Source organism: Corythoichthys intestinalis, chromosome 20 (assembly GCF_030265065.1).
Source record: "Corythoichthys intestinalis isolate RoL2023-P3 chromosome 20, ASM3026506v1, whole genome shotgun sequence".
NCBI classification, from domain to species: domain Eukaryota; kingdom Metazoa; phylum Chordata; class Actinopteri; order Syngnathiformes; family Syngnathidae; genus Corythoichthys; species Corythoichthys intestinalis.
The window spans coordinates 27473980-27499465 of NC_080414.1; the positions used below are offsets into that span (position 1 = coordinate 27473980).

Sequence of the window (25486 nt, forward strand, 5' to 3'; positions counted from 1 at the left end):
ACGTGACGTCAGCACGTTGTCCCGCATTAAAAGTACTCCGGGCAAAACGTGATGCTTAGAGCTGGCAAAATTAAACGATTCCTCGAGGTGAATAAAATTACTCGGATCAGTTTTTTAACTCGAGTTACTCGAGTATTCGTTTCAGCTCTAAAATAAATAAACGAAACAGTTGGGCATGCATGTCTTGTTTTGGGTTTTCAATCCTGTCAAAATGTGGCAAATAAACAGGATCTGCAAAAAAAAAAAAAAAGTCTGAGTCCGTAATAAAACAACAGCTTTTTTTAGAGAGTGAAATGGTGGGGTTGCACAAGAGACAATTTTCACCGAATTGCACAATCGAGTTAAACTCGTGCTTAATGGTAAACCGTTCACACCAAAAATTCAAGCAACGCTGAACTGCTAATAAAGTAAAACATTCACATTTAAATGCCAGTCTGCTTAAAAGGTTTCAAATGAATATTTGTTGAAACGGTCAGGAGAATGGTACTACATTATTAAGGCAATTCAGACACCGTTCCGGTATGTAGACCACAATCTGTAAAGAAAGAACCTGATTCATATGAATCTCAAAACCTAATCAACACTTTGGAACTGACAAGATTCATTCAGCCCATCATAGATATTTTAAAAATGGCTAGTTTCAATTACAGGTATAGTCCCCGGGTTACAAACGAGTTCCGTTCCTACGCTGGTGACATAACCTGAATTTCCGTGTAAATTGGAATTGGAGCTGCAGTTATCAAATATTTTAGTAATCAAGTATTTGACTGAAAATTCCATCGAGTATTCAGATAAAACTTTTTTTTTTTTTTTTTTTTAGGTAAAGAGCAATTATAAATATACACGACAAAACAAGACATTTCACCTAACATTGAACCATTTTCAGACAATGCCTTTTATTTTCGATGTACATTATTGAAAACGGAACAATTGCATCTCAGATCTGATTAGAAAAAAACCAACATTCACTGCTTTCACTCAAAAAACTTGAAGATGTTATACGTTTAAAAAAAAAAAAAAACTTATTTCTCACCTAAAAATGTCATTACGCTTGATAACACACAGCATGTAAAAGTTAGGTGTTTTTCCCACGTGTTTCAATTGAATTTCCATTTGTGTCAAGCTGTTTTTAAGTTCCAGTTAAGTTTTAAGTCTAAATTGTAAGTCCTGATTGGATTTTGAATTTTTGCTGTGTTCAAAATAAATTTATGATACCTGTTGTATACTTGCACAATAGGCACCAGTGCTAATTTATCCATCAATGACTACTGAGCTCAAATTGACAACATCTCAGTTATCTTTATTATGTTTTATTTTTCACCCTCGTCACTTTACAGCGCTGTTTTTTAACAGATTAAATAAAACCTGTATGTTTGGAATGTTAGCCACGCATCGACAGTAGTCATAATTAATAGGAACCTTGCCCTCTGCAGGGCTAACGTTAAAATGCTCCCACACTTTTGATATTTTTTGCCTTTCCTTTGTGCATTTCTCTTAGCTTTCATCGGCTTCTTATCTCTATATCCATGGATGATTAAAATTAAATATATCCGCCGCCGGTTTTCTTCTGGTAAGTAGGTGACGTCAGTGCGTTGTCCTGCATTAAAAGTAGTCCTTGTCAAAACGTAATGCGTAGAGCTGGCAAGATTAAACGATTCCTCGAGCCAAATAAAATTACTCGGATCAATTTTTACACTCGAGTTACTTGAGTATTCGTTTCAGCAGTAGTTGGAATGAACCCTTAAAGTAACCCTAAATACCCCTCAAATATAAAAATAACTATCCAAAAACGTGTATTGTACGTCATTGTACCATCCTTGCCAAGACGATGGAGCAAAGTCCTAGCTAGACAGGGAGCGAGGCTCCGAAATGACGATGACAGACATCCGTGTGGTTTGCTGACTTTATTTAGCTGCTCATGTCATCAACACTTGCAGAATGAAACAAAAATTAAAATTAAAATTAAATTGGTTTCATCCTCAATTACAGCAATTCAAATTTGCTTTCATAACTAGCTGCTGATACAGCTATAACAATATACAAAACTATTAGCATGTGTCAGTCAGCGTCCCCACATCATCAAAAATAAACATAAACTCGCCCCAAGATTTCGACCACAATTGAAAACACACAATAAACAGTACAAAATGTGTTATATACAGGTGTTGCCTCCCTGGCTGCTTCACAAGCAACAAATGTGCGCGCAGGCTTTCCCCTCTTTAACTCACTCGGCTGCGCAACTTCTTCGGTGGAACAAAGACACTCTTCCTCGTGTCCGCAAATACGTTCTTCTTTGTGTGTACATGCGCTCTTACTCGCGTGCAGTAATACCTGCTCTACACTTCCTGTGCCAAGATAAAAGCATGGATCACAAAACGGAAGTCAACATTATTTAAAAAAAAGACTCCAGCGTCATAGTCACAATCGCGTAACTCTGGTACTTTGTAACCCGGGGACTACCTGTATTAGTTTTTCCACATCAAGGGATTTTAAGGAGATTACCATACTGAATTTTCCTCGGCAAACTCATTTATAGTGAATTCAATATGGTGGTATTTTATAGTGGTTTGACCTTTTTATATTTCCTGGAATTTGCTCTCTGGAAGACCGGTCTTCCACATTTCGTAAACACAACTTTTACCAAGATGAATAACAGGCCAGTTTTGTCTGCCATCATATATTTTTGTTGCTGTTGCAAAGACTACATTTAGCATGTGTCCTCCTGGCTCTTCAGCAGTTGAGGCAAGTGGTTGATATTTTTTTTAATATGCTCACTTCATGCTTGGCCTGCTCACACACTGCCCTTCTATTCAACCCTGACCTCTTCCGTGCATAAACATAGGTTCCTCACCTCTCACCTTCTGGCTTCACCTGTTAATCTGTCTCCCCTTTCCCGCTGTCCCTTGCATTCTCTGCAAAAAAAAAAAGAAACCCAGCCTTTTTGCATCACCCTGACCCATGACCCCAGTCAGATTAAACCTGATGGCGCATCAAATCCCATGGCAGATTGAGTGGAATCTGTGACCTCCACGTGTATTTGTCTTTTAACCCCTTTATACTCATGATCTTGCATCTTAGATTCCAGTAATCACGTAGGTTAGATCTCCTTACAAGTTATGTGACACCACACTAGTCTTCTGCTCACTATTGACTTTGTAAGATATTCAGGCCCTTTCTTTTTCCAGTTTTGTTTTAGGTTTGAAATCTCATATTTACACAAGATTCTAATTCTTTGTTGTATTATTCCAGGACAAACGCCTCATAAACCCCTGCAATAAAATTTTTAACTGGGCAAGGGAAGATGGCTTCAAACCAGAGTAGAATGAATGTGGAGAGAAATGCGGTTACATCTGACTTCGAATTGTAGAAAGACTAGAACAAGTATATCAAAAAAACTAAACTTATTTTGTAGTGCTGTCAAATTTGTCTTGTTAATGGGCGGTAATTAATTTTTTAAAATTAATCACGTGAAAATATTTGACGTATTTAACGGGAATGACCCGCTCATGCATTGCCTCAAACAGATTACAATGAAGCAGTTTTTTTGCACATTGAGAGCTAAGAGGCAGATAAAGGCGAGGGACACAGGCGTTCATTGGACCACGCCGTTTATTGGCATAAGCTTTGGCAGCTCGTTCACAACAAACATAAGTATCATTAAGTGAAAGCACAACAAAAAAAAATTTCCTGTCAAAAAAAAAATAATGTTCATTCTGTATTAATGAGGCCCTATTCTCACACAGTTAAACAACAATGCAAAGAGAACTGGCTTTCCCAATCAAAATAGAAAATACACAACAACAACAACAACACAAAATACACATAAAACTTACTCAGACTTTGGTCAAACTCAATTCAAACATTTCGTTTAGCTCAACAAATACACTGGATGGCAATATTTAGTCACAATATACAAACTATCAGAGGTCTCGTACGTTGTGAAGCCAGCACTCAAATGACCGTGAAGTACAATAATGGACCCAGTAAACGATGTCAGTTGAGGGACAAAACACACTCATTGGCTTGATTTCTAAGTAATTTGAAACTCGCCATTGACACCTTGTGGTGTATTTCAATCACTGTCTTACGTAATTAACCCTTGAGAGTCGAAGGACGCGCCGGCGCGTCCTCAGCGCACGTCGTCTTTGAAGCGCCCTCACGTTTTAATTACGTCACCCACATGCCGTTGGTTGGTCTCGTTTTAAAGTGCGGAAGTTGCGGTTTACTCTCGTTATTATTTGAAGTCAATCGACCAACTAGAACGTGAGATATTGTCATTTAAGTTTTATAGTTTTATTGTCCTCTCAAAAAAACATTAAAACGCTGCATGGATCATTTGTTTATGTCTATATTTCCATCATTTCTAGTCCTTTTTTCAAAACGGAAGCTCCATGAAAAAAACACAAATCAAACGAACCCTTTCGAAGTCACAGTGGAAGCACAAAATGCGTTTTTTTAAAATAAATATAACTGCGGTGCGAGGTTCAACCGAACCAGAGGGAGGAGTGTTCTGAAGCAGCGAGGTGGCGAGCGACGGCCAGTTGGATACTGCTGGATCGAGCAGCGACTTTGTGTGACTTTGACAATGAACGGAAAACTAAATTTAGCGCAAGCAATTGTGCTTCTGATCAACTTGGGGAAGAGGATGGTCCAAATTCGTCATCATCGTCTTCTTCGGAAGAGTCCTCGAGTGAAGATAGTAACGGATTTGAACACGTGGGTGACGCCATCGACGAGCAGAGGTAAACCAACTCACTCTTATTTTTTCATGCTGAAAACGTTTCTTTTGAAAGTTTCTTTTGATATTGCAAGACAAAGTTAATTTTGATGCAATATAAGTGTGTGTTTGTGTATATAATAATAAAATGTGCATATCAGATCAAAGTCGTACGTGCACTGTGGGTATCCCAGGCAGGAATTTATAATTTGTGGTGTTCTTCTTTCTATATGAAGATTAGGGATGTAGCACATATTCAGCTATGGTATTCTTTCTATTGTCATACATATAGATTTCCATTATTATTTATTGCTGTATATATTTTTATTTTATACTTTATTATTTTCATAAATACTGACTTATTTTCATGTACATTTATAGTGACAATGAAAGTAAAGTGAAATGAAAATGGAAGGGTGGAAAGAGGACCGACACCCCATGGAAGTGTGAGCTGTGTGATGTAGCCGTGTCTAATTCCAGCACGAAACTGCTTTTCGGAGTGGCATGACTGAAAAAAATTTAACTTGTTTATTGTAAATATTTTTGAAAATGAAATTTTTCCCCCAATGTTATATATATATATTTTTTCCCACATCAATCTTCTCAATTTGTGTATATAAATGTGTGTTCAAGAAGCTTGATTGTGTGTACATAGTTTTCATCAGGCGATGGGCCGCAATACCTAAACTCATAAAGAGATGGCCTCTAAACACTTTTTGTGTTAGATGGTATATATTTTTTCACTGTTAGATCTGCTGTATATAACCTGTTTTGACTGGAGCATGTATAAAGGCAAAAAACGCCTATGGCTATACCTGTTGTTTATGTTGAATTGTCAAATATAAGACTATTTATTCTAAATTTTTTTGGTTGAATGTTCATCCTAACATGTTGAATAAATATTACAAAGTTTCAAAACGGTTCGTTACGCATGTTTGGTTGTCAATTAGACATCAATATTAAAAATTTTGACAAAACGATTTTGGAATTTTTGGTCTTTTTGGGCCCAAAATGATGATTTATAATTGATCAGTGAAGGAAACAACAATTTGGACATGAAGTTCAAGGTGTCACAAAAAAAGGGACCAAACCAGGCCATCGTAACCAATTCTTTCTTTGAAATATAAAGGCAACTTCAAAGGCATGCAAAATCAGACAAAATAGGCCCAGACCTTAAAGGGTTAAAGACACTGTGGAAGAACGGCAGGGAGCCCGATGTTACGTCACCGCTCGGCAACGTCAACAAAGGCGAGCTACTAGTTTATTTTTTCTTGAAAATTTTACTAATTCTATTAAAACGAAAACATTAAGAGGGGTTTTAATTAGGGCTGTCAAAATTAGTGCGTTAACGGGCGTTAATACATTTTTTAATTTAATCACGTTAAAATATTTGACGCAATTAACGCATGCACTGAATGACCCGCTCACGCATTGCCTCAAACAGATTACAATGACTCCGTTTATGGACATTGAGTGAAGAGAATGCCACCGGCCGCTTGGGGGAAGTGCCGTTCCATACTAATGTTATTCCTTCTACTAGTGGGAGAATTAGTAGTTGTGAGACGTTTATGCTGTTACATTGTGCTATTTGTGCTCCACGCATATTTCTGTAAGTTTTCTTTCTTTTAGTGGCAATTATGTGTCTCTTGTTGTATTTTGGGTAAGACATGTACAGAGATATATGTTATAAAGGCGGGTGGACACAGGCATTCTTTGGACCGCGCCGTTTATTGGCATAAGCTTCGGCACCTCCTTCACAACAAACATAGGTATCATTTAGTGAAAGCATAACAAAAATAATCCTTTCTCTCAAAAAAAAAAAAAAAAAAAAAAAAAAAAAGCACTTCAGTCTGTAGTAATGAAGCCCTATTCTCACACAGTTAAACAACAATGCAAAGTGAACTGGCATGAACTGGCAACTTACTCAGACTTTCACTCTATTCTTATTTTTGTTATTTTTATTCTTACTATTATTATATTAACTCTACTTTTGATTGAAAATTCTACAAATGTTATTAAAACAAAAACATGAAGAGGGGTTTTAATATAAAATTACTATAACTTGTAACTATAACATTTATATTTTAAGAACTACAAGTCTTTCTATCCGTGGATCACTTTAACAGAAAGAATGTTAATAATACCATTTGTGGATTTATTGTTATAATAAACAAATACAGTACTTATGTACAGTATGTTGTATATATATGTCTGTCTTGTCTTATCTGTCTTTCCATTCCAACAATAATTTAGAGATGGTTTGAATAGCGATTAATTGCGATTAATTAATTTTTAAGCTGTGATTTACTCGATTAAAAATTTTAATCGTTTGACTGCCCTAGTTTTAATATAAAATTGCTATAACTTGTACTAACATTTATCTTTTAAGAACTACACCTCTTTCTATCAGTGGATCCCTTTAACCGAAAGAATGTTAATAATGTTAGTGCCATCTTGTGGATTTATTGTTATAATAAACAAATACAGTACTTATGTACATTATGTTGAATATATATATCCATCTTGTGTCTTATCTTTCCATTCCAAAAACAATTTACAGAAAAATATGGCATATTTTAGAGATGGTTTAAATTGCAATTAATTACCATTAATTAATCTTTAAGCTGTGATTACCTTGATTAGAAATGTTAATCGTTTGACAGCCCTAATATTTTTATTTGGGGAAAAATGTTCAAATGCTACCCTACGAAGCTCTCAATACATATCTCATACAACTGTCAAAAGAGAGATTTAATGGAAAAGTATGAGTAAATGTCAAACTGCAATTACTGAGTCAAATTTGGTTTGACTGACAGATTGGAAGCTGCTGTTTCTGTAGGGGTACTCTGAAGACGGCAAGATTGCAGAGCCTGTTTGATGTTTGTTATTTAGCTTTGGACCTCATCTTAGGTGATTTAAAAATAACAAAATTCTATATATGTTCTGAAAGCAATAAATGTCCAAAACACATCAGTAAAATGTTGAAACATATCCTTCTCTTGCTCAGAATATTAATTTCTATATACTGATGTATAGGCATGTGCCGGTATGATATTCTGACTGTATGATAGATAACCTTAAGCCGAAAATTTTACGGTATCACAGTCTTGCAAGCTATAAAATGTGATACTTTGAGATATCTGGGTTTAAAAAAAAGAACCTTTTCTCCATTAAACAGGATTTTTATTTTTCAAAACATATTGGCAAAGTGGAACATAAGTATAATGTTAAGTTAAAAATAAATAAATAAAATATTCTAAATACAATTAAAATAAATGCAGTCTCTTTTAGGTGAGCGTAAACCCACAGCTCAACATTATAACCATCAGAACAAAAATAATTGAATTATTTCCCATAAAAAGCATGTGCGTATGACTCGTATCAGTTTTACATTATACACACACTCTTTCTCAATACAGAAAGTTGCCAGAGAGAAAAACACCACATATTTTACCATTGCTAGACACACTAAACACGCTCTAATAACATGTGGGAAATGTTCATGAAAGTGTTTACTAACCTTTGATTTTGTATAAATGCGAAATCATATTGGAGGTATTGCCTCCTCGGCAACCACCCTCCCCAAACATGTTTTACACTCTGATGGCCCTCCTCCTCTAAGCCGCGGCCTTCTGCAACTTTTCTGTAGCCGAAGTATTCCGTTACCAGTGATTTCATTTTCTTCGGTAGGGGAAAAAGTTTAGGAGTGTCTCCGCCTCCAGCCACCGTGTAGCACAGCTGACTCACTGACACTGAGCAACAACTGGTGGTGGGGGTTCGAGCCTTGCAGCTGCAAGCGAGGGATTTCTCCCTGCATTTTTGGGACATAAAAAACATAGACACACTAAACACTCTGGAGTTAACTCTTGTAGCTGGTGAGAAACGTTCATGACAGTGTTGACTAACCTTTAATTTTGTATAAATGTATAAATGCAAAATCATATTGGAGGTATTGCCTCCTAGGCAGCCACCCTCCGCAAACATGTTTTACATGTAGGTTGGCCCTCCTTCTCTAAGCCGCGGTCGTCGGTAACTTTTCAGTAGCCGTATTCCCATACCAGCGATTTAGTTTTCTCCGATGGGGGGAAAAAGTTCAAGAGTTTCACCTCATCCAGCCATCGCGTAGCACAGGTGACTCACTGACACTGAGCAACAACTGGTGGTGGGGGTTCAAGCCTTGCAGCTGCAAGCGAGGGGTTTCTCCCTGCATTTTTGGGACATAAAAATAACTAATACCTTAGGGATGGTATGATGGAAAAGTTTTGCGGTTTTGAAACCTTGACGTTTTCATACCACGGTATACCTTGAAACCGTTAATCAGCATATGTCAACTGATATTGATATTGATAGTTATTGAAACAACTCACAGACACTCGAAGGCGAAGGACGCATTAAGGGCGGTGGGGGTGTTGCTCTGTGAAGATTGTTCCAATGAACCAAATGACATATTCGATCCTGATTTCTGGATCGAATCAACTGAATAAACTAACTACTGAATTATGAACTAATCTACTGGAACTAATCAACATAACGAGCACATTGCCACGATCGACAATGGACTATTGGGAAAATGAACGATCAGAGGGGATGGTTAACATAAAAAAAACAAAAAAACTTGTAATCACTACGAAATCTGAATGTCAAAAATTGATATTCGATATTTTCTGCGTCCTATATGGTATACTGGGGATGGGTTTCAATAAGCTTCGGCTTCTCCCGTCAGCCCTTTTCGGGTTGAATTAATTGTAAACACATATAAATGCTGTATGTTCATGCCTGAAGGGAAAATAAATAAATAAATAAATAAATAAAAAATATTTGATATTTGTAAGCACTTAAAATTTTGGCTTCAGTTTACGTTAGTTACAGTTACGTTACAGTTATGGTCAATTTTAATGACGGCAGTGGACAAAAGCGGTAGTGTTTTGCCTTAAGGAAGACTGCATTTCCCATGAGAAACTGCGCACACCCGCACGGTGTCATAAAATTATCAATCAATCAAAAATCGATCTCCCGGTTGCCTGCGGATTGATTAAACAACAACACAAACATTTCTGTTTCCAGCGGCTGTGTGAAGGATAAATAGAAATAAGGTACTGAATCCAGTTGTGGCTAAACAATAGCATATGGTGGTTAGCAACCGTGTGGCTTAGTGCGGCTAACCCCCAACACACACCACCTCAACACATCAGTACTGACGAGTTCGGTTAAAGGGAGTGTGGGCGGGGCGTCATGCTAGCGAGTCAAAGCCAGGCCAATGTTTATTCTGTATATCCTGGTGGCCTCCCTTTTTTTTCTCCTCAGACAAAACTTGTCTCTTTTGTTGCTCTGTCATGTTTGCAGAATTCGCACGATAGCATTCGCATCGACTTAGCCTTTATAATGAATGGGGAAAGGTGGAAGTGATGTATGCTGTAAAGCAGTCAGCACATTTGTAGATTTTTTTTTTCTTTTTTGTAGCAGGGTTCCTGCCACCCTCCTCAAAGTTAATTAGTGTCGGTGAAAGTGATACAGACCCTTTCAAGATATAAAAGAGGTCTCATTGAAGTAGTTGTTAGTCGATATATTATCACAAATGTTAAGAAAATATTTAATGAAGGTTAAAAAGTTACCTAGTGTTGCTTTAACATAAGGCTGGTTTACTTAAAATGTTGAGTTCAACATAAATTCATCTTACTTTTAATGCATTTGCAGGATTTCCAACAAAACTGCAAACAAAATAGATGGACTTGAAATTTGTAGTTCTGCTTTATTTTTAATATATATGGCGGAAAACACTCTGGTGGCTTGAAGTTCCGCTCTGAGATACCCAATTTGGCCTATTTTCAAAATTGGCCGAAATGCATGTATGATACATCATTGGAAAGCATAAAATCTCAATTTTCTGAGGGAAGAAAACTTTTGAACAGTAGGGCATTTAAAAAAATAAAATAAAATAAAACAACAAAACCCTAACTGGAGGTGAGAGCACGCAAGAGCCGAATTAAAGACGCCATGATTTTAACGAGATATTATCGCGTACTCACCTTGTTTCGATCCAAAAACTCCATGTAGCATGTACCACCGAGTATCAAGAAACAGCTGTGAATGGCCACAGCTGGATTTTTGGGGGATTTTATGGGTGAAACATGGTCATATAACAAGGGTCGCAATGCAGAAATCGCAGACAACAAGGAGGGTTGAGATTTTTTTTTTCATATAGTTACCCTTTTAAACGTTATTTTTCAATTTTTCTGTTTGGCTCGATTATCATCTAAAATATTGAGGAAAATGTGACAGTGACCAAAAAAAAACAATTAAGCAATAGTTATGAGGTAGATATCTGACTTTTTTACAGACGCCAATTTTTTCATTGTGACGTCATTTGTTTAAAAGTTTAAAATATGCGAGTGAATAATTTTTTAGTCGTTTTTTTTTTTTTTTTTTTAACTAAATATTAGACATCAATTAACGATTCTAGCTAAAAATGACAGACATTTCGAATAATAAATACGATTACTTCTTATGGCTAGGTTGAAACGAAAGCGGTTGCGCGATGTCTGTAAATGGGGATTTCCAGAGTAAAATGGACAAATTAAAAATAGTTCGGGGGTTTATTGCGCCATGAATCTGCTATGTCAATTCCAATCATTCCCGATAATTTTTCCCGATCATATACATTTTGGCAATGCATTAAGAAAAAAAAAGAATAAAACTCGGATGAATATATACATTCAACATACAGTACATAAGTACTGTATTTGTTTTTTATGACAATAAATCCTCAAGATGGCATTTACATTATTAACATTCTTTCTGTGAGAGGGCTCCACGGATAGAAAGACTTGTGACTTTGTATATTCTGACTAAATATTGCCATCTAGTGTATTTGTTGAGCTTTCAGTAAATGATACTGTAGCCATGCTCTAATGCATGATGGGAAGTGGAACCCTGTGCGTAGTGCTACCAATTGATAGATCTTCTCTGCGTTGGGAAATTACATAAGGTGTTAAGAAAAAGATCAATTGCTACCTTTCTTCCCTACATTGCTTCCCATGATATTTCTAATCGTGGGAAGAGGGATTGTAAGGCTTTAGCCCATTAAAAAAAGGCTCAAAGGCTGCCATAATTCACTCTACTCATTTTACGCTGCCTTTTATCCCTCCATATAGGTAAAACGGCGTCACAGACGTGCGTCTGTAACGGCGTTACAGATTGAGCGCGAGAATGCGTGTGTGGATCGTGCAGCGCATGCATTAATTGCGTTAAATATTTTAACGTGATACATTTTTAAAAAATTAATTACCGCCGCTATCAGGATAAATTTGATAACCCAACCTTAAGCCTAAACTAAAGGCTACGTTCATACTACAGGTCTTAATGCACGAATCCGATTTTTTGTCATATCTGTTTTTTGCGTGCCCGTTCAGACTGCCTTTGTCCATTGAGACCATTCAAGTATTGCATGCGCACTAATTCGCAGTCCGACAAGCGCTGAGCAAGACGACCCGCATGCGCAGAAACATCAAAACAAATGACCACACATGCTGGCTGTCATCCGTCATTCCAGGGATATCATATTTTGCTTTTTAAAAAGAGGACACAAATAACAGACATAAATAATCCCAGTTTAGGCTTATATTCAAAGTATATGGATCGATAGCATGCACGCACTGTCCGTGCATGTCACACACACATACGCGCAGTTTGCCCCGACTCTCGGCTGTGTAAGCAATGTTGAAATATTGCTTATATGGAGCAGACAGAAAACCGATCATTCTCAGGCTTATCCTCAACCCATTTTTATTTTTTTTATGACTGTTGTCAAGTCCGACTCTTCCTAAAATGCCGTGTTCAAGGCAAGCTAGGCGCTAATAACGCACAGCTGCCCCGCTACTGTGGCGTCTCTCTCGCTTTTTGATGACGTAATTGCTGCATGAATTCCGATTTGAGAGATTGGACAGTACAGACCACCGCGACAGTCTGGAAAAATGTGGCCCAGATCGGATTTGAACCACATACGAAAGTGACCCAGATCGGATTTGAAATGGTCCAGTTCTATTGTTCTATTGACTTGTCACGTTCAGACCGTCAAGTTAATGCCTCACTCGAGTCGGAAAAACACGAAAAAATCGGATTCGTGCATTAAGACCTGTAGTATGAACGTAGCCAAAGACACTGGATGAGTGTAACATATTATGTCTGTAACGTTAGATACAATTAGAAAACGATTTAATAAAAAAAAAATATATATATATATATATATATATATATATATTTAAAAAAGGCATGGCCGATATTTTTTTGCCGATTCCGATACTTTGAAAATGACGTGATCGGACCTGATCGATCGGGACATCTCTACCATGTTTTTTTTTTTATACAGTGTATAATACAGTAACTAATAAGTTCTTGAATCAAGGTTACTGCCATCAGATTGTGACACTGAAATTTCCACTTGATACAGTATCCATCCATCCATTCTTTCACTTGGTAGAATGAATTTTCTCCAACAGATTAAAATCTATGATTATATAAATTGTCTGCAGGGCCATCACTTGGTTTTATTCCACTGAATGTTCAGCCACAGTAACTATCAAACTATTATCAGCTGTCTCCTGTATATAAAAGTGAATACCTCCAGTTTTATGGAGCTGTCATGTGGCCAGGTACTGTGTAAATATTCTTAGCAGAAAAACACTTCCAGCTGTTAAACAATACGCCTTTTGCAATTTCTTTACTGACGCGCTTTGAAGCTGTTATCTTCAGTTTCTCCTCTCGTATTGTTGCAGTGTTTTTGTGACGCCTCCAGAATGAGTTTATAACAATTGGTATTCGAGTGGATTTGTAAAAAAGGCTGTTTTTGATGCTTCTATGTTACTCAATGTTGTGAACATGTAGAATTATGCTGGGTTGAGAGATTTTACTTGTAGGTCGAGATGCAGTCCCACATATTCTCTGCCAGCTATTTGATATTAAGTGCAAATTTATGGGAATATTTTTTTTAATTTAGCTTTATGTGGCTATGTATTGGGCACATTAGGATTTGAGAAGATTGTTTTTAAAAGGAATTTTTATATATATATTTTTGTATCACTCCACATAGCCATGAAAGCAAGTTCAATAGTAAAACGATGCTAGAAAAGAAAAAAAAAAAGTTACCTGGAAGCAAAGGTCTATAAAAAGTATAATCCTGACATCTTTAGGGTAACTTTTTGAGAGTCAACAGACCTTTCTGTAAGTGACTTAAGGACAGGGGTCTCAAACCGATTCCACAAAGGGCCGCAGTGGGTCCTGGTCTTTGTTCCAACAGATCCAAAACAGACAGTTCAACCAATGAGGTTTCTGCTAAAGTAAGCAGCACCTGACTGCAATTAACTGATTACACTTGTTAGACACCAGATTGGTGAAAAGGGATTGTTCTCGTTTGGTTGGAATGAAATCCAGTACCCACTGCGGCCCTTTGAGGACCAGTTTGAGACCTCTGCTTTAGGAGGTGGGGCAAGCTACATGCTGAGTTCATATCAAAGACCACATTCTTTCCTTAGCTTTAGCCTTGGAGGACAAGATAACTGCTATGTATGGCTAAAGAGACAATTTGTCACACTAATGCAGATGCTTGAATTTTTATGTGCCCCTATTTGAGTTGCACATGACAAAACTACATTGGCATCAATAAAGAATGACTCCCAAAAGAGGATGACATTAGAATGACTCCCAAAAGAGGATGACTTAAATGTCCACCGGTAAACGAATGCTGGAATACAGTGTTGCAAGTAGAGCTGAAACGAATACTCAAGCAACTCGAGTTTAAATCTGATCCGAGTAATTTTATTCACCTCGAGTAATCGTTTATTTTGACAGCTCTAAGCATGACGTTTCGCTCAGACTACTTTTAATGCGAGACAACGTGCTGATGTCACGTGCACAGAGGAAGAAGCAAAAGAATAAAAATAAAAGAACTTACACCAGCCGACAGCCGCTACAAACGACACCGACGTTGCTAAATACTAGCCCGCAAGATGCTACATTGATAGCAGGTAGCGTCTGATGAGTCTCATAGAGATCACATGTATGTTGAACTAGATGCGAATGACAGACTCGGCCGCGTCTGGGCAGCGTTAGTAAACAGCCGCCATCTCAAAGCAGTAGAGCGCTAAGCGCTAATAAATAAGATTAACCTTGCTGTCACTAGCTCACGCAACGTTAGCCCTGCGGAGGGCTAGGTTTCTACTAATTATGACCACTGTCCATGCGTGGCTAACGTGTCTTACATACAGGCTTTAACATAACATAGCCTTGTGGAGTGATGAGGGTGTCAAATAAAAACTCAGTAATGCTAACTATCAATTTTAGCTCAGTAGTCATTGCTGGATAAAACACCAAGTAGCACTGGTCCCTAATGTGCTCCAATACAGCCTGTATCATACATTTATTTTGAACACTGCAAAAACTCAAAATCCTATCAGGATTTACAGTTTAGACTAACTTAAAACTTAACTAGAACTTAAAAATAGCTTGACACAAATAGAAATTCAATTGAAACACGTGGGGAAAAATCCTAACTTTTAAGTGATGTGTGTTATCAAGCGTAACGGCATTTTTAGGTTTATTACGCATTTTTAGGTATACAGTGGGGAGAACAAATATTTGATACATTGGCAGTGTATCAAATACTTGTTCTCCCCACTGTATTTATATATATTTTTAATAAGATCTAAAGGTTTTTTGAGTGAAAGCAGTGAATTAGTCTTTTTTTTATTCTAGTTACATCTGAGATGCAATTGTTGGCTGTTTTCAACAATATACATGTAGATCGAAAATAAAGACATTGATTGACTGAAAATGGTTCAAGATTAGATGAAATGTCTTCTTTTCTCATGTATATTTATAGTTGCTCTTCACCTAAAAATATATTTGTTTTATCCGATTACTTGATTAATCGATATAATTTTCAGTCGATTACTCGATTACTAAAATATTCAATAGCTGCAGCCCTAGTTGCAAGGTTATTATGTGCTGTTTTTGAAGGTTTGGTTCCAAATCACCTCTAATACCACTGTTTTTTTCTTTCAGCTGGTTTCCAGTGAATCCAGCCTTTCAAATGAAGAGCCTTCAGTTCCGCAGCATCGCCCCCAAGGCCCCAGTCATTGTGCCTTCCCCATCTTCTGCAGTCCTATCTTGTCAACTTCCCCCTTCCCTTCCGGAAGCTAGTAGTGGCTCTAGCCCTAAATCCATTGTTGTGCCAACCCAAAACTATGCACTGATGCAAATAGCTGGTCAGGATGGCACATTTTCTCTGGTGGCACTGCCCCCTTCTGTCTCCCAAACAACACAGCAACAACAACAACCTCAACAGACCCATTCCATCCAAAATAATCCTAAACTGCCCATCCCCAGATACAAGCCGATGAGGAGTGTTGTGACCCCCGATAAGGTTAAACTACGCCCAGTTGCTCGAAGGGTGAACACAGCCACTGGGGAGACTTCAACAGCACAGTTAAAAACTCTGGTGAGCAGCACGTCAACATTGATCAAGAAAAAGAAAGAGGAGTGCGCCGTTACTCAAATTCAGAAGCTAAAACAGGAAACATCAGAGCAGGTCATTTTTATAGACCCGGCCCATTCGGAAATCTCTGTCCCTGCCCTGCTACCGGAAAATGCAGTCCTGGGCCCAGGATCCCAGTTAGAGCAAGCTCCAGTAAAAGCTGAAGAACCTGGAGCAACAAGCATTCAAAATCCATGTCAGACTCTCCCAACTGCTCTCAAAACCTGCCCAGTGAAATCCCTTGAGCAAAGTGGTGCTATGATGAGGATATGCCAATCTAAGCCTGCATCAGCTCAGCCTCAAAACAGCATTGCTGTTATCTCTCCAGCCATCTTTAGCAAAGCAGTCCAGATTATCCCTTCAGCTCCTAAGGGTAAACTGCCCATCCTACCTTACTCTAAAATGAAGAACACACTTATTCCAGCTGCTAAACTCAACATGACCCAAGATAAGAAGGGTTGCTTGAATCAATCAGGTCCCATGAGTCCCAAAGAGCCTACATCTTCATTTCATGAAACATCTGAAGCTCTGACGCCAAACTCATCTCGTCAGCCCCAGAATAAGAACTCGCTCATCCCACTGTTGGGCAACCTTCAAAAGATGCCAGGAAAGAAAAGGGGAAGAAAGAGAAAGACGATGGAAGACATCTTAGCATATGAGGCCAGAAAGAAAAGGTCATTGTCCTTTTTTCGTAGAAGGGTCCCTGAAAAACCACTTATTGTTATATCGGGTTCCAAACAAAAAGAAGTTGACATTTCCAAAAAGTATCGTAGCATTCAGCCCAAACCAGTGTTGGTGATGGAGACAGTTCCCCAGTTACTTAGTTTGCCTGCCTGTACTTTAGATGGTCAAGAACCTGAACTCTTACCAAGTCATCAGCTCCCCACTCCCAAAGCAACGATGGACCAAGATCGTCCTCCACAACACTCTCCCGTCACTTTACATCTGAGCGGTACAGCCCATTCCAGAATTTTAGTTGCCAGCCGCTATATCTATCGTTGTCCCACCTGCAGCCGCTGCTTCCAGTTCAAGCAACATCTCCAGAGTCACATGAACAGTCACACCAACAGTCGACCATATGCCTGCCCAGTGTGCCGCAAAGCGTATGCACATTCTGGGAGCCTGAGCACCCATATGAAGGTTCACCATTCAGAAGCCCGATCTCGTCGGTCTCTAAGATGCGAGTTCTGCGAAAAGGCTTTTGGATATGTGGGTGTTTATTTCAGTCATCTGCGAGAGGTGCACAAGGTCTTGCTTACAGTGGAGCCATCCATAAAACATGAGGAGAGCGTGGCTGTTGACGGGTAAGATAATTCTACTGTTATTTTATCGAGTTCTTTAAACAATATACAGCGGTTCCGTGCGACTTAAGCTTGTTGTTCTGTTACTGCTCTTGTGACTCAAAAAACTTGTATCGGGAATTATCTTTTCCTATTGAGTTAAAACTTAACACTTCAGCCTCAAAAACTATAATATACAAGTACTTTAATAAAACAGGAATACTGTACCTAATTGGAATGTAAAAGAAGTTTGTGCCTCATGAATTTAGCGTCAATCTAGGTCATTGTGCTGATCCTTTTATTGACTAGTACTTGTTCTACTTCTAATCAGTGACTTGGTAACAATAATTTTGCATTGAGGAATGAGAATATGCGCCTGTCACGGCTAGCAAACTATTTCAGCAGAAGTGTACTATTCAAGCTCCGTACCCATTACTAGGATTGGGCATCGATGGGATCCGGGACTAACACTGTGATTCTCCCGGAACCGTTCGAATTTTTAAATATCAGTTCCATGTTTCGATGCCATGACCGCCGATCGGGAAAGAAATAGCTGCCGAACACCACAAAGAAGCCACATGAAGCGTGTGTTTGTGCATTGCAACTTGATTTCAACCATGGACACGGTGCAGTGGCGCTCAAACGTTTGGCTTAACTTCATAAAGAAAAATGACCAGTCAGTTCAGTGCAACATTTGCAACACAGCTATATCATGCAAAGGTGGCTGCACAACCAATATGTTAAAACACCCCCGGCTTCGTGGAATATAATTGCCGAGTAGCGCATAGCTACGTGCCATGTATTTGACACGCGCCTGTCCTCTAACCAGTCAGAACCAGGTAAGTAAAACTAAAATAAATTACGTCTGTTTTCTGCTGCCCCCGCGACCTGACCCCGGATTAAGCGGTAGATGATGGATGGAATAGTACAAGAATAAATTTTATTATTACATCGAGCTAATGTAGCTATATAAACTATATACTCTGTATGTATATAATCAACAGTATTAAAAGCATCTTTTGTTTTAGAATCGGTTTCACAAATAAGTAAATCCTTATTATTTTGCCTCATCTACATCAAATTATGATCAATAGAAGAATTAATACTAATGCTCTGTCATAGTTCCCAGCTAAGGTATATGTATATAAAGTGTTTAGCGGCTCACAGCTACCTTACCCCTACGTAATATTTGCGTTTTTTTTTTTTTTTTTTTTTCTTCCCCTCGCTTTCTCATATATATGCATTCAAGCTTCATCGACACCCAGTAAACGTGTGTTCTCCACTGCAGGAGACACTGCTAATCTGAACTGGGTTTTACAAGTTGTTTTTTTTTGTTTGTTTGTTCATTTGATATTATGCACCAGGTTAGCCCATTAGTGGGAGCTCAACACATGTAAAAATGCCTGCAGCATAAGACACTCTAAAACATAGGCAAAAGAATACGCGTACATGTTTTCTCCGCGAGCTTTTAAAAAATAAACATCTTTGTGAAAGTGCACTCTTGTGGAAAGAAACTTCATCATATTCAAGTTCAAAGACTGCTGTATGTATATATACAAATTAAAAATAGCCCTGTGAGAAATTCATAGGGAATTGGAAGTTCATATAATTTAAAAAATAATTGAAAAGTTAAGAAATTAATATAAACTATAAAACATTTTTGACCCTGCCTATTCAAAGAACCGGAACCGAAACGTGGAAGCTGAATCGGAACAGAAACCGTTCAAATTTAAACGGTGCCCAACCCTACCCATTACCCATAATGATTGGGATCTCATTTTTTGTCTTTTTGTTCATAAATAATGATCAGATATTTACTAATTCTGTCCTAACAGTGAAAATTCAGAACCATCAAATGAAGAGGATCATAAAGAGTCTGTGGAGCTGCAGATTAAATGTGGCCGCTGCCAAGTGGCAACCTCCAGTTTTGCTGACATGAAGATGCACCTTCTGTATGTTCATGGGGAGGAGGTCCAGGTCCATCTACAGGGCGATCAACCATTGCCAGGTGGGCATAATGCTGAAAAAGAGCTGGTGAAACACGCTGCACATTACTGGCGACAGCTCAACAAAAAGCGCAGCCTTGTCAAGTGTGGAAACTGTGACGAGGAGTTCTTGTCTTTTGCGAAACTCAAGAGGCACATTATGTTCCACCACTGTGGAAGTGAAGGGGAGGACAGGGAGCCTGTCCAGACATCAGCTGCCGTTGGATGCAATGGAGTACTTGCAGTAGGTTCTGCCTTTAACTGTGTGCTTTGCAGCAAAATGTTCGATACTAAAGAAGGTGTTCTGGCGCACTGGAGGGGTTACCACCACTGTGAGCAACCCAGTTTACTGTGGGCTGCCTTGAGCGCCTACTCTGGCATGGAAGACGATGACTGTAATCTGGAATCTCCTGATTCAAATCCTCTTTAGCCTGCCCATCTAGCTCATTTACTAGGGCTTGTCATAGTCATACAGTTCTTGCTATTATAAAGCCAGGGATTTAGTGTTTTCATATTTCCAAACTCACACCCCCACTCCTAAAAATATATATATTTGGAGGACATCCATTTTGGGGGGTTCCTCTGTTCTTAATCATCAGGTCAAAGATGCCACATTTATAAACAATGTACTAGTTCAGTTTATGTTGCACTGTTTTGTTTTGTTTTGTTTTAATTTTATTTAATGCTTATTTAAATAGTCTTTCAAAAGTAAAACCATTAAAAGTATCATACAGCGGTAGGAAAAAGTATATGAACCTTTTGAAATATCTCACATTTCTGCATAAAATCACCAAATGTGATCTGATCTTTGTCAAAATCACACAGATGAAAAAAAACAGTGCTTTAACTAAAACCACCCAAACATTTATAGGTTTTCATATTTAAATGAGGTTAGCATGCAAACACTGACCAAAGGGGGGAAAATAAGTAAGTGAAGTTTTTGCCTAAGGAGACTTAAAGAACAATTGAAACCAATTTTTACCAAACAATTTAAGTCAGCTGTGTGCCCATGCACAATCACTGTGGACAGGGCAGCTTTAATCATCAATAAAACACACACCTGGTAAGAATTGTCTTGATGAGAAGCACTGTCTGATGTACATCATGGCGCTGTCAAAAGAGCTGTCTGAATACCTGCGGTCAAGGATTGTTGATTTGTATAAAGCTCGGTAAGGATACAAAACCATCTCTAAAAGTCTGGATCTGGATCAGTCAACAGTCAGAGAAGTTGTTTACAAATGGAGAGAGTTTGGCATTGTTGCTTCTCTCCCAAGGAGTGGCCGTCCATCAAAGGTGACACCAAGAGTTCAGCCCAGGATATTCGGAGAGGTAAAAAAGAACCCTAGAGTGTCTGCTAAAGACTTCATTGGCACAGTCCAATATCTTTGTGCACACATCAACAATATGTCAAACTGTGGCAGAGATTGGTGCCCATGGGAGGAAGCCACTGCTGTCTAAAAAAAACATTTTGCTCGTTTAATGTTCGTAAAAAGGCACTTGGACCTCCACAAAAGTTTTGGCAAAATATTTTGTGGGATGATAAAACCAAAGTTGAATTGTTTGGGAGTAACACACATCATGTGTGGAAGAAAAACAGCTCATCAACATCAACACCTCATCCCCACCGTGAAGCATGGTGGAGGGAGCATCATGATTTTAGGCTGTTTTGCTGTCTCAGGGTTCACTTACTTATTTCCCCCCCTTCTGTCATTGTTTGCATACTATCCTCCTTAAAATATGAAACCTATAAATGTGTGACAGTTTTTTCATCTGTGTGATTTTGACAAAGATTAGATCACATTTGATGGTGATTTTATGCAGAAATGTGAGAAATTCCAAAAGGTTCAGATACTTTTTCAAACCACTGTAAAATTATATTTCTGCATAAAATGATTGTAGTGGTAAACTTGCTTGTAGTTTTGTTCCAAATTGCCTGGAACATCTGCATCCAAACTGTTGCATTCACATTCTTAAATAATAAATGTTCATAATAACTCAAATGAAGTATATATTCTATAGTTATACAACTGCACCTTATTCCACACTTGGCACCAGGTTATTCTATAGGTTCATTTGGGGAAAACACCTTTTTTTCCTGTGCATTTACAATATTACAACAATCCCCAAAACTGTTTGCAGGGTGCGATTCCCTCAATGGGAAGTTTTAAATGGAATTTTTGTCATATGTATAAATTGAGGGGTATAAGTAGAGTAGCTAAGAAATTATCTACACTGGAAGACCATTTGTTTGGCTTGGAGTCATACAGGTAAAATGCCATCAGAATCTATGGAAATACAGTGCTGCTCAAAAGTTTGTGAACCCCCTCAACATTTTGGAATTTTCTATTATTTCAACCTGATTTCCTAATCAATCAATTCAGTAGTTTTTTTTTTTGTTTTTTTAACAGTTGTGTTGTCGAGACTAAATTAAAAAGAGTTTTCATCAACTGATGTAGGTGCAAAATTGAACTGTTTGGTCACAACCAAAACCGCCATGTCTGGCGAAAAGTCAACACTGCATACCACCAAAAGAACCTTCTCCCAACAGTGAAGCATGGAGGTGGGAATGTCAAGATCTGGGCTTGCTTTTCATCCTCAGGACCTGGACAGCTCCACATAGTCCAGGGAATCATGAATTCTGAGGAATATTGTCAAATCCTAGAACATAACCTGACGCCATCTGTTTTGAAGTTAAAGCTTGGCAGAAGGTGGATCATGCAACATGATAATGATCCAAAGCATTCCAGCAATACAACCAAGGAATGGCTGAAAAAGAAGAAGATTCGTGTTCTGGACTGGCCCAGTCAAAGTCCTGACCTAAATCCCATTGAAATGCTGTGGCGGGACCTGAAGCGAGCAGTTCATGCCAGACGCCCATCAAACCTCTCTCAACTGACTGCGTTCTGCAAGGAAGAATGGGCAAAAATCCCCCAAAGTAGATGTGAGAGGCTGATTAGTCACTACAGAAACCGTTTGGTTGAGGTAATCTCTGCAAAAGGAGGCGCAATATCCTATTAACTGAAGGGGTTCACATACTTTTGCACACATGATATCTGAGTTTTTCTTAAATCAACCACATTTGTTAAATAAAGAATGACAATATAACTATTTCTTTTGTTTCAGTCCATTATTTGGAATGTCAGTATTGTGGATTTGGGTATAACTTAACATTTAATAAGGTTATTTTTTTTTTTTTTACAAAAAATCTGACCATCGCTCTGGGGTTCACAAACTTTCGAGCAGCACTGTATATTGTTAAAGTAATGAAAAACAAGAAGTTAGCGGTTGGGATCATACATAGGAGTTTCGGAGAAACACAGGAGGGATAATTATAAAAGTATAATAATTACAAGGTCTTAACCCTTAGATGCACAAGTTACTGGACCCTACACTATTCCATAAGTGGGTCAAAAATGACCCATATTTGAACCAAAGTGTTTGTATGCCATTTTGGTGAAGAATAATCACTTGTATATTAATTAGTAGGGTTGTTCCGATCATGTTTTTTTTCTCCCGATCAGATCCCAATCGTTTTAGTTTGAGTATCTGCCAATCCCGATATTTCCCGATCAGACTGCTTTTTTTTTGCTCCCGATTCAATTCCAATCATTCCCGATCATTTTCTCCGATCATATGCATTTTGGCAATGCATTAAGAAAAAAATGAATAAAACTCGGACGAATATAGACATTCAACATATAGTACATAAGTACTGTATTTGTTTAATATGACAATAAATCCTGAAGATGGCATTTACATTATTAACATTCTTTCTGTGAGAGGGATCCACGGATAGAAAGACTTGTAATTCTAAAAGGATAAATGTGACTGTATATTGTGACTAAATATTGCCATCTAGTGTATTTGTTGAGCTTTCAGTCAATGATACTGTAGCCATTTAACTGTTTTGCCCAAATGCATGATGGAAAGTCCAACCATGACTTTGCGTAGCGGCACCAATTGATATATCTTCTCTGCGTTGGGAAATAAGGGAGGGTGTTAAGATCATCTACTACCGTGCTTCCCCACATTGCTTCCCACGATATTTCTAATTGTTGAGAGAGGGATCGTAAGGCTTTAGCCAATTAAAAAAAGGCTCCAAAGACTGCCAAAATTCACTCTACTCATTTTACGCTGCCTTTAAGCTCTATATATAGGTAAATCGGTGCCATTATAGATTGAACGCGACAACGCGTGAGTAGGTCGTGCAGCGCATGCGTTAATTGGGTTAAATATTTTAACGTGATTAATTTTTTAAAAAATTAATTACCGCCGTTAACGCGATAAATTTGATAGCCCTACTTTAAGCCAAAACTAAAGACTGGATGAGTGTAAGACATTTGGTCTGTAAGGTTAAATACAATTAGAAAACAATTTAATTAAAAAATATATATATTTAAAAAATGCATGTCCGATATTTTTTTGCCGATTCCGATACTTTGAAAATGACGTGATCGGACCCGATCGATCGGGACATCTTTATTAATTAGTTATATTTAGGGCCACACAAGCATGATTTCATGCTTGAAATATCTTTATGATTCAATTAACATTTTTTGAAAAAAAAAAGAACAGCAAGATACTTTATCCTTCCTTGTATTTTATCATAAATGATGAAGAGCTCCCATGTATATTTTTGGTGAGAAAGCGGTGCTAAGCCCTTGTGGAGGTACTGACCGATATCTGAGGATATTGTGGCTCTGTGTTCTGCCCTGGGTGGGAGGTAATTCTCTCTAGTAAGAGCCCTACAAACTCATTCTGTTGGCCATGACTTGGACACTTTCTTCTTCAGAGGACACAAAAGTGGAATTTTATGAGTCAGGTTGATCCTGTTCAGTTGGATTTCCAGGTGGACAACTGACACTGCCACCTGGACAATAGTCTGGGTCCTCATCAATAGAAATTTCGAACACTTGAGTCGAACCCCGTCACTGCCTCTCCATCATCCAACATCTGTAGGACCATTTCAGCTGTAAATCTAGCAGCTATGACATTTTGGATAAGGAAAGATAAGAGTAGTGTTTTCAATAGCTCAATATGTAGCTGTATGAATAAATACACACACACACACACACACCATATATATAATATATATATATATATATATATATATATATATATATATATATATATATATATATATATATATATATATATATATATATATATATAATATAGGGCTGTCAAAATTATCGCGTTAACGGGCGTTAATTATTTTTTTAATTAATTTTAATCACGTTAAAATAATTGACGTAATTAACGCAGATGCCCAGATTTAAATGACAGTACAGTGAAACGCTCACTTGTTGTGTTTTATGGAGTTTTGCCGCCCTCTGCTGGCGCTTGGGTGCGACTGATTTTATAGGCTTCAGCACCCATGAGCATTGTGTATGTAATTATTGACATCAACAATGGCGGGCTACTAGTTTAATTTTGTATTGAAAATTTTACAAATTTTATTAAAACGCGAACATTAAGAGGGGTTTTAATATAAAATTTCTATAACTTGTACTAACATTTTTCTTTTAAGAACTACAAGTCTTTCTATCCATGGATCGCTTTAACAGAATGTTAATAATGTTAATGCCATCTTGTTGATTTATTGTTATAAAAATAATCCTTATGTACCGTATGTTGAATGTATATATCCATCTTGTGTCTTATCTTGCCATTCCAACAATAATTTACAGAAAAATATGGCATATTTTATAGATGGTTTGAATTGCGATTAATTACGATTAATTAATTTTTAAGCTGTAATTAACTCGATTAAAAATTTTAATCGTTTGACAGCCCTAATATATATATATATATATATTTATATGTACACACACAGTAATGTTAGCTAACTTAGGCTAGATTCATACCGCAGGTTTTAATGCACGAATCTGATTTTTTCGTGTTTTTCCAACTGGACTGAACGGGAAAAGTCGCATAAAAGTGGACCATTTCAAATTCGATCCAGGTCACTTTGGTA

General features: G+C 37.8%; 1 protein-coding gene across 3 annotated transcripts in view; it reads left to right on the forward strand.

Annotated features, from left to right (window-relative positions):
- Positions 1-24597, forward strand: part of znf438 (zinc finger protein 438) — a 195556-nt gene extending 170959 nt beyond the window's left edge. For all 3 annotated transcript variants that reach the window (XM_057824604.1, XM_057824603.1, XM_057824605.1), the window contains 2 exons: positions 15773-17548; positions 19360-24597. In XM_057824604.1, the coding sequence (XP_057680587.1) occupies positions 15801-17548; positions 19360-19939 (2328 nt within the window). In that variant the 5' untranslated portion in view covers positions 15773-15800 and the 3' untranslated portion in view covers positions 19940-24597. The remainder of the gene's footprint in view (positions 1-15772; positions 17549-19359) is intronic.
- Positions 24598-25486: the final 889 nt, after the last annotated feature.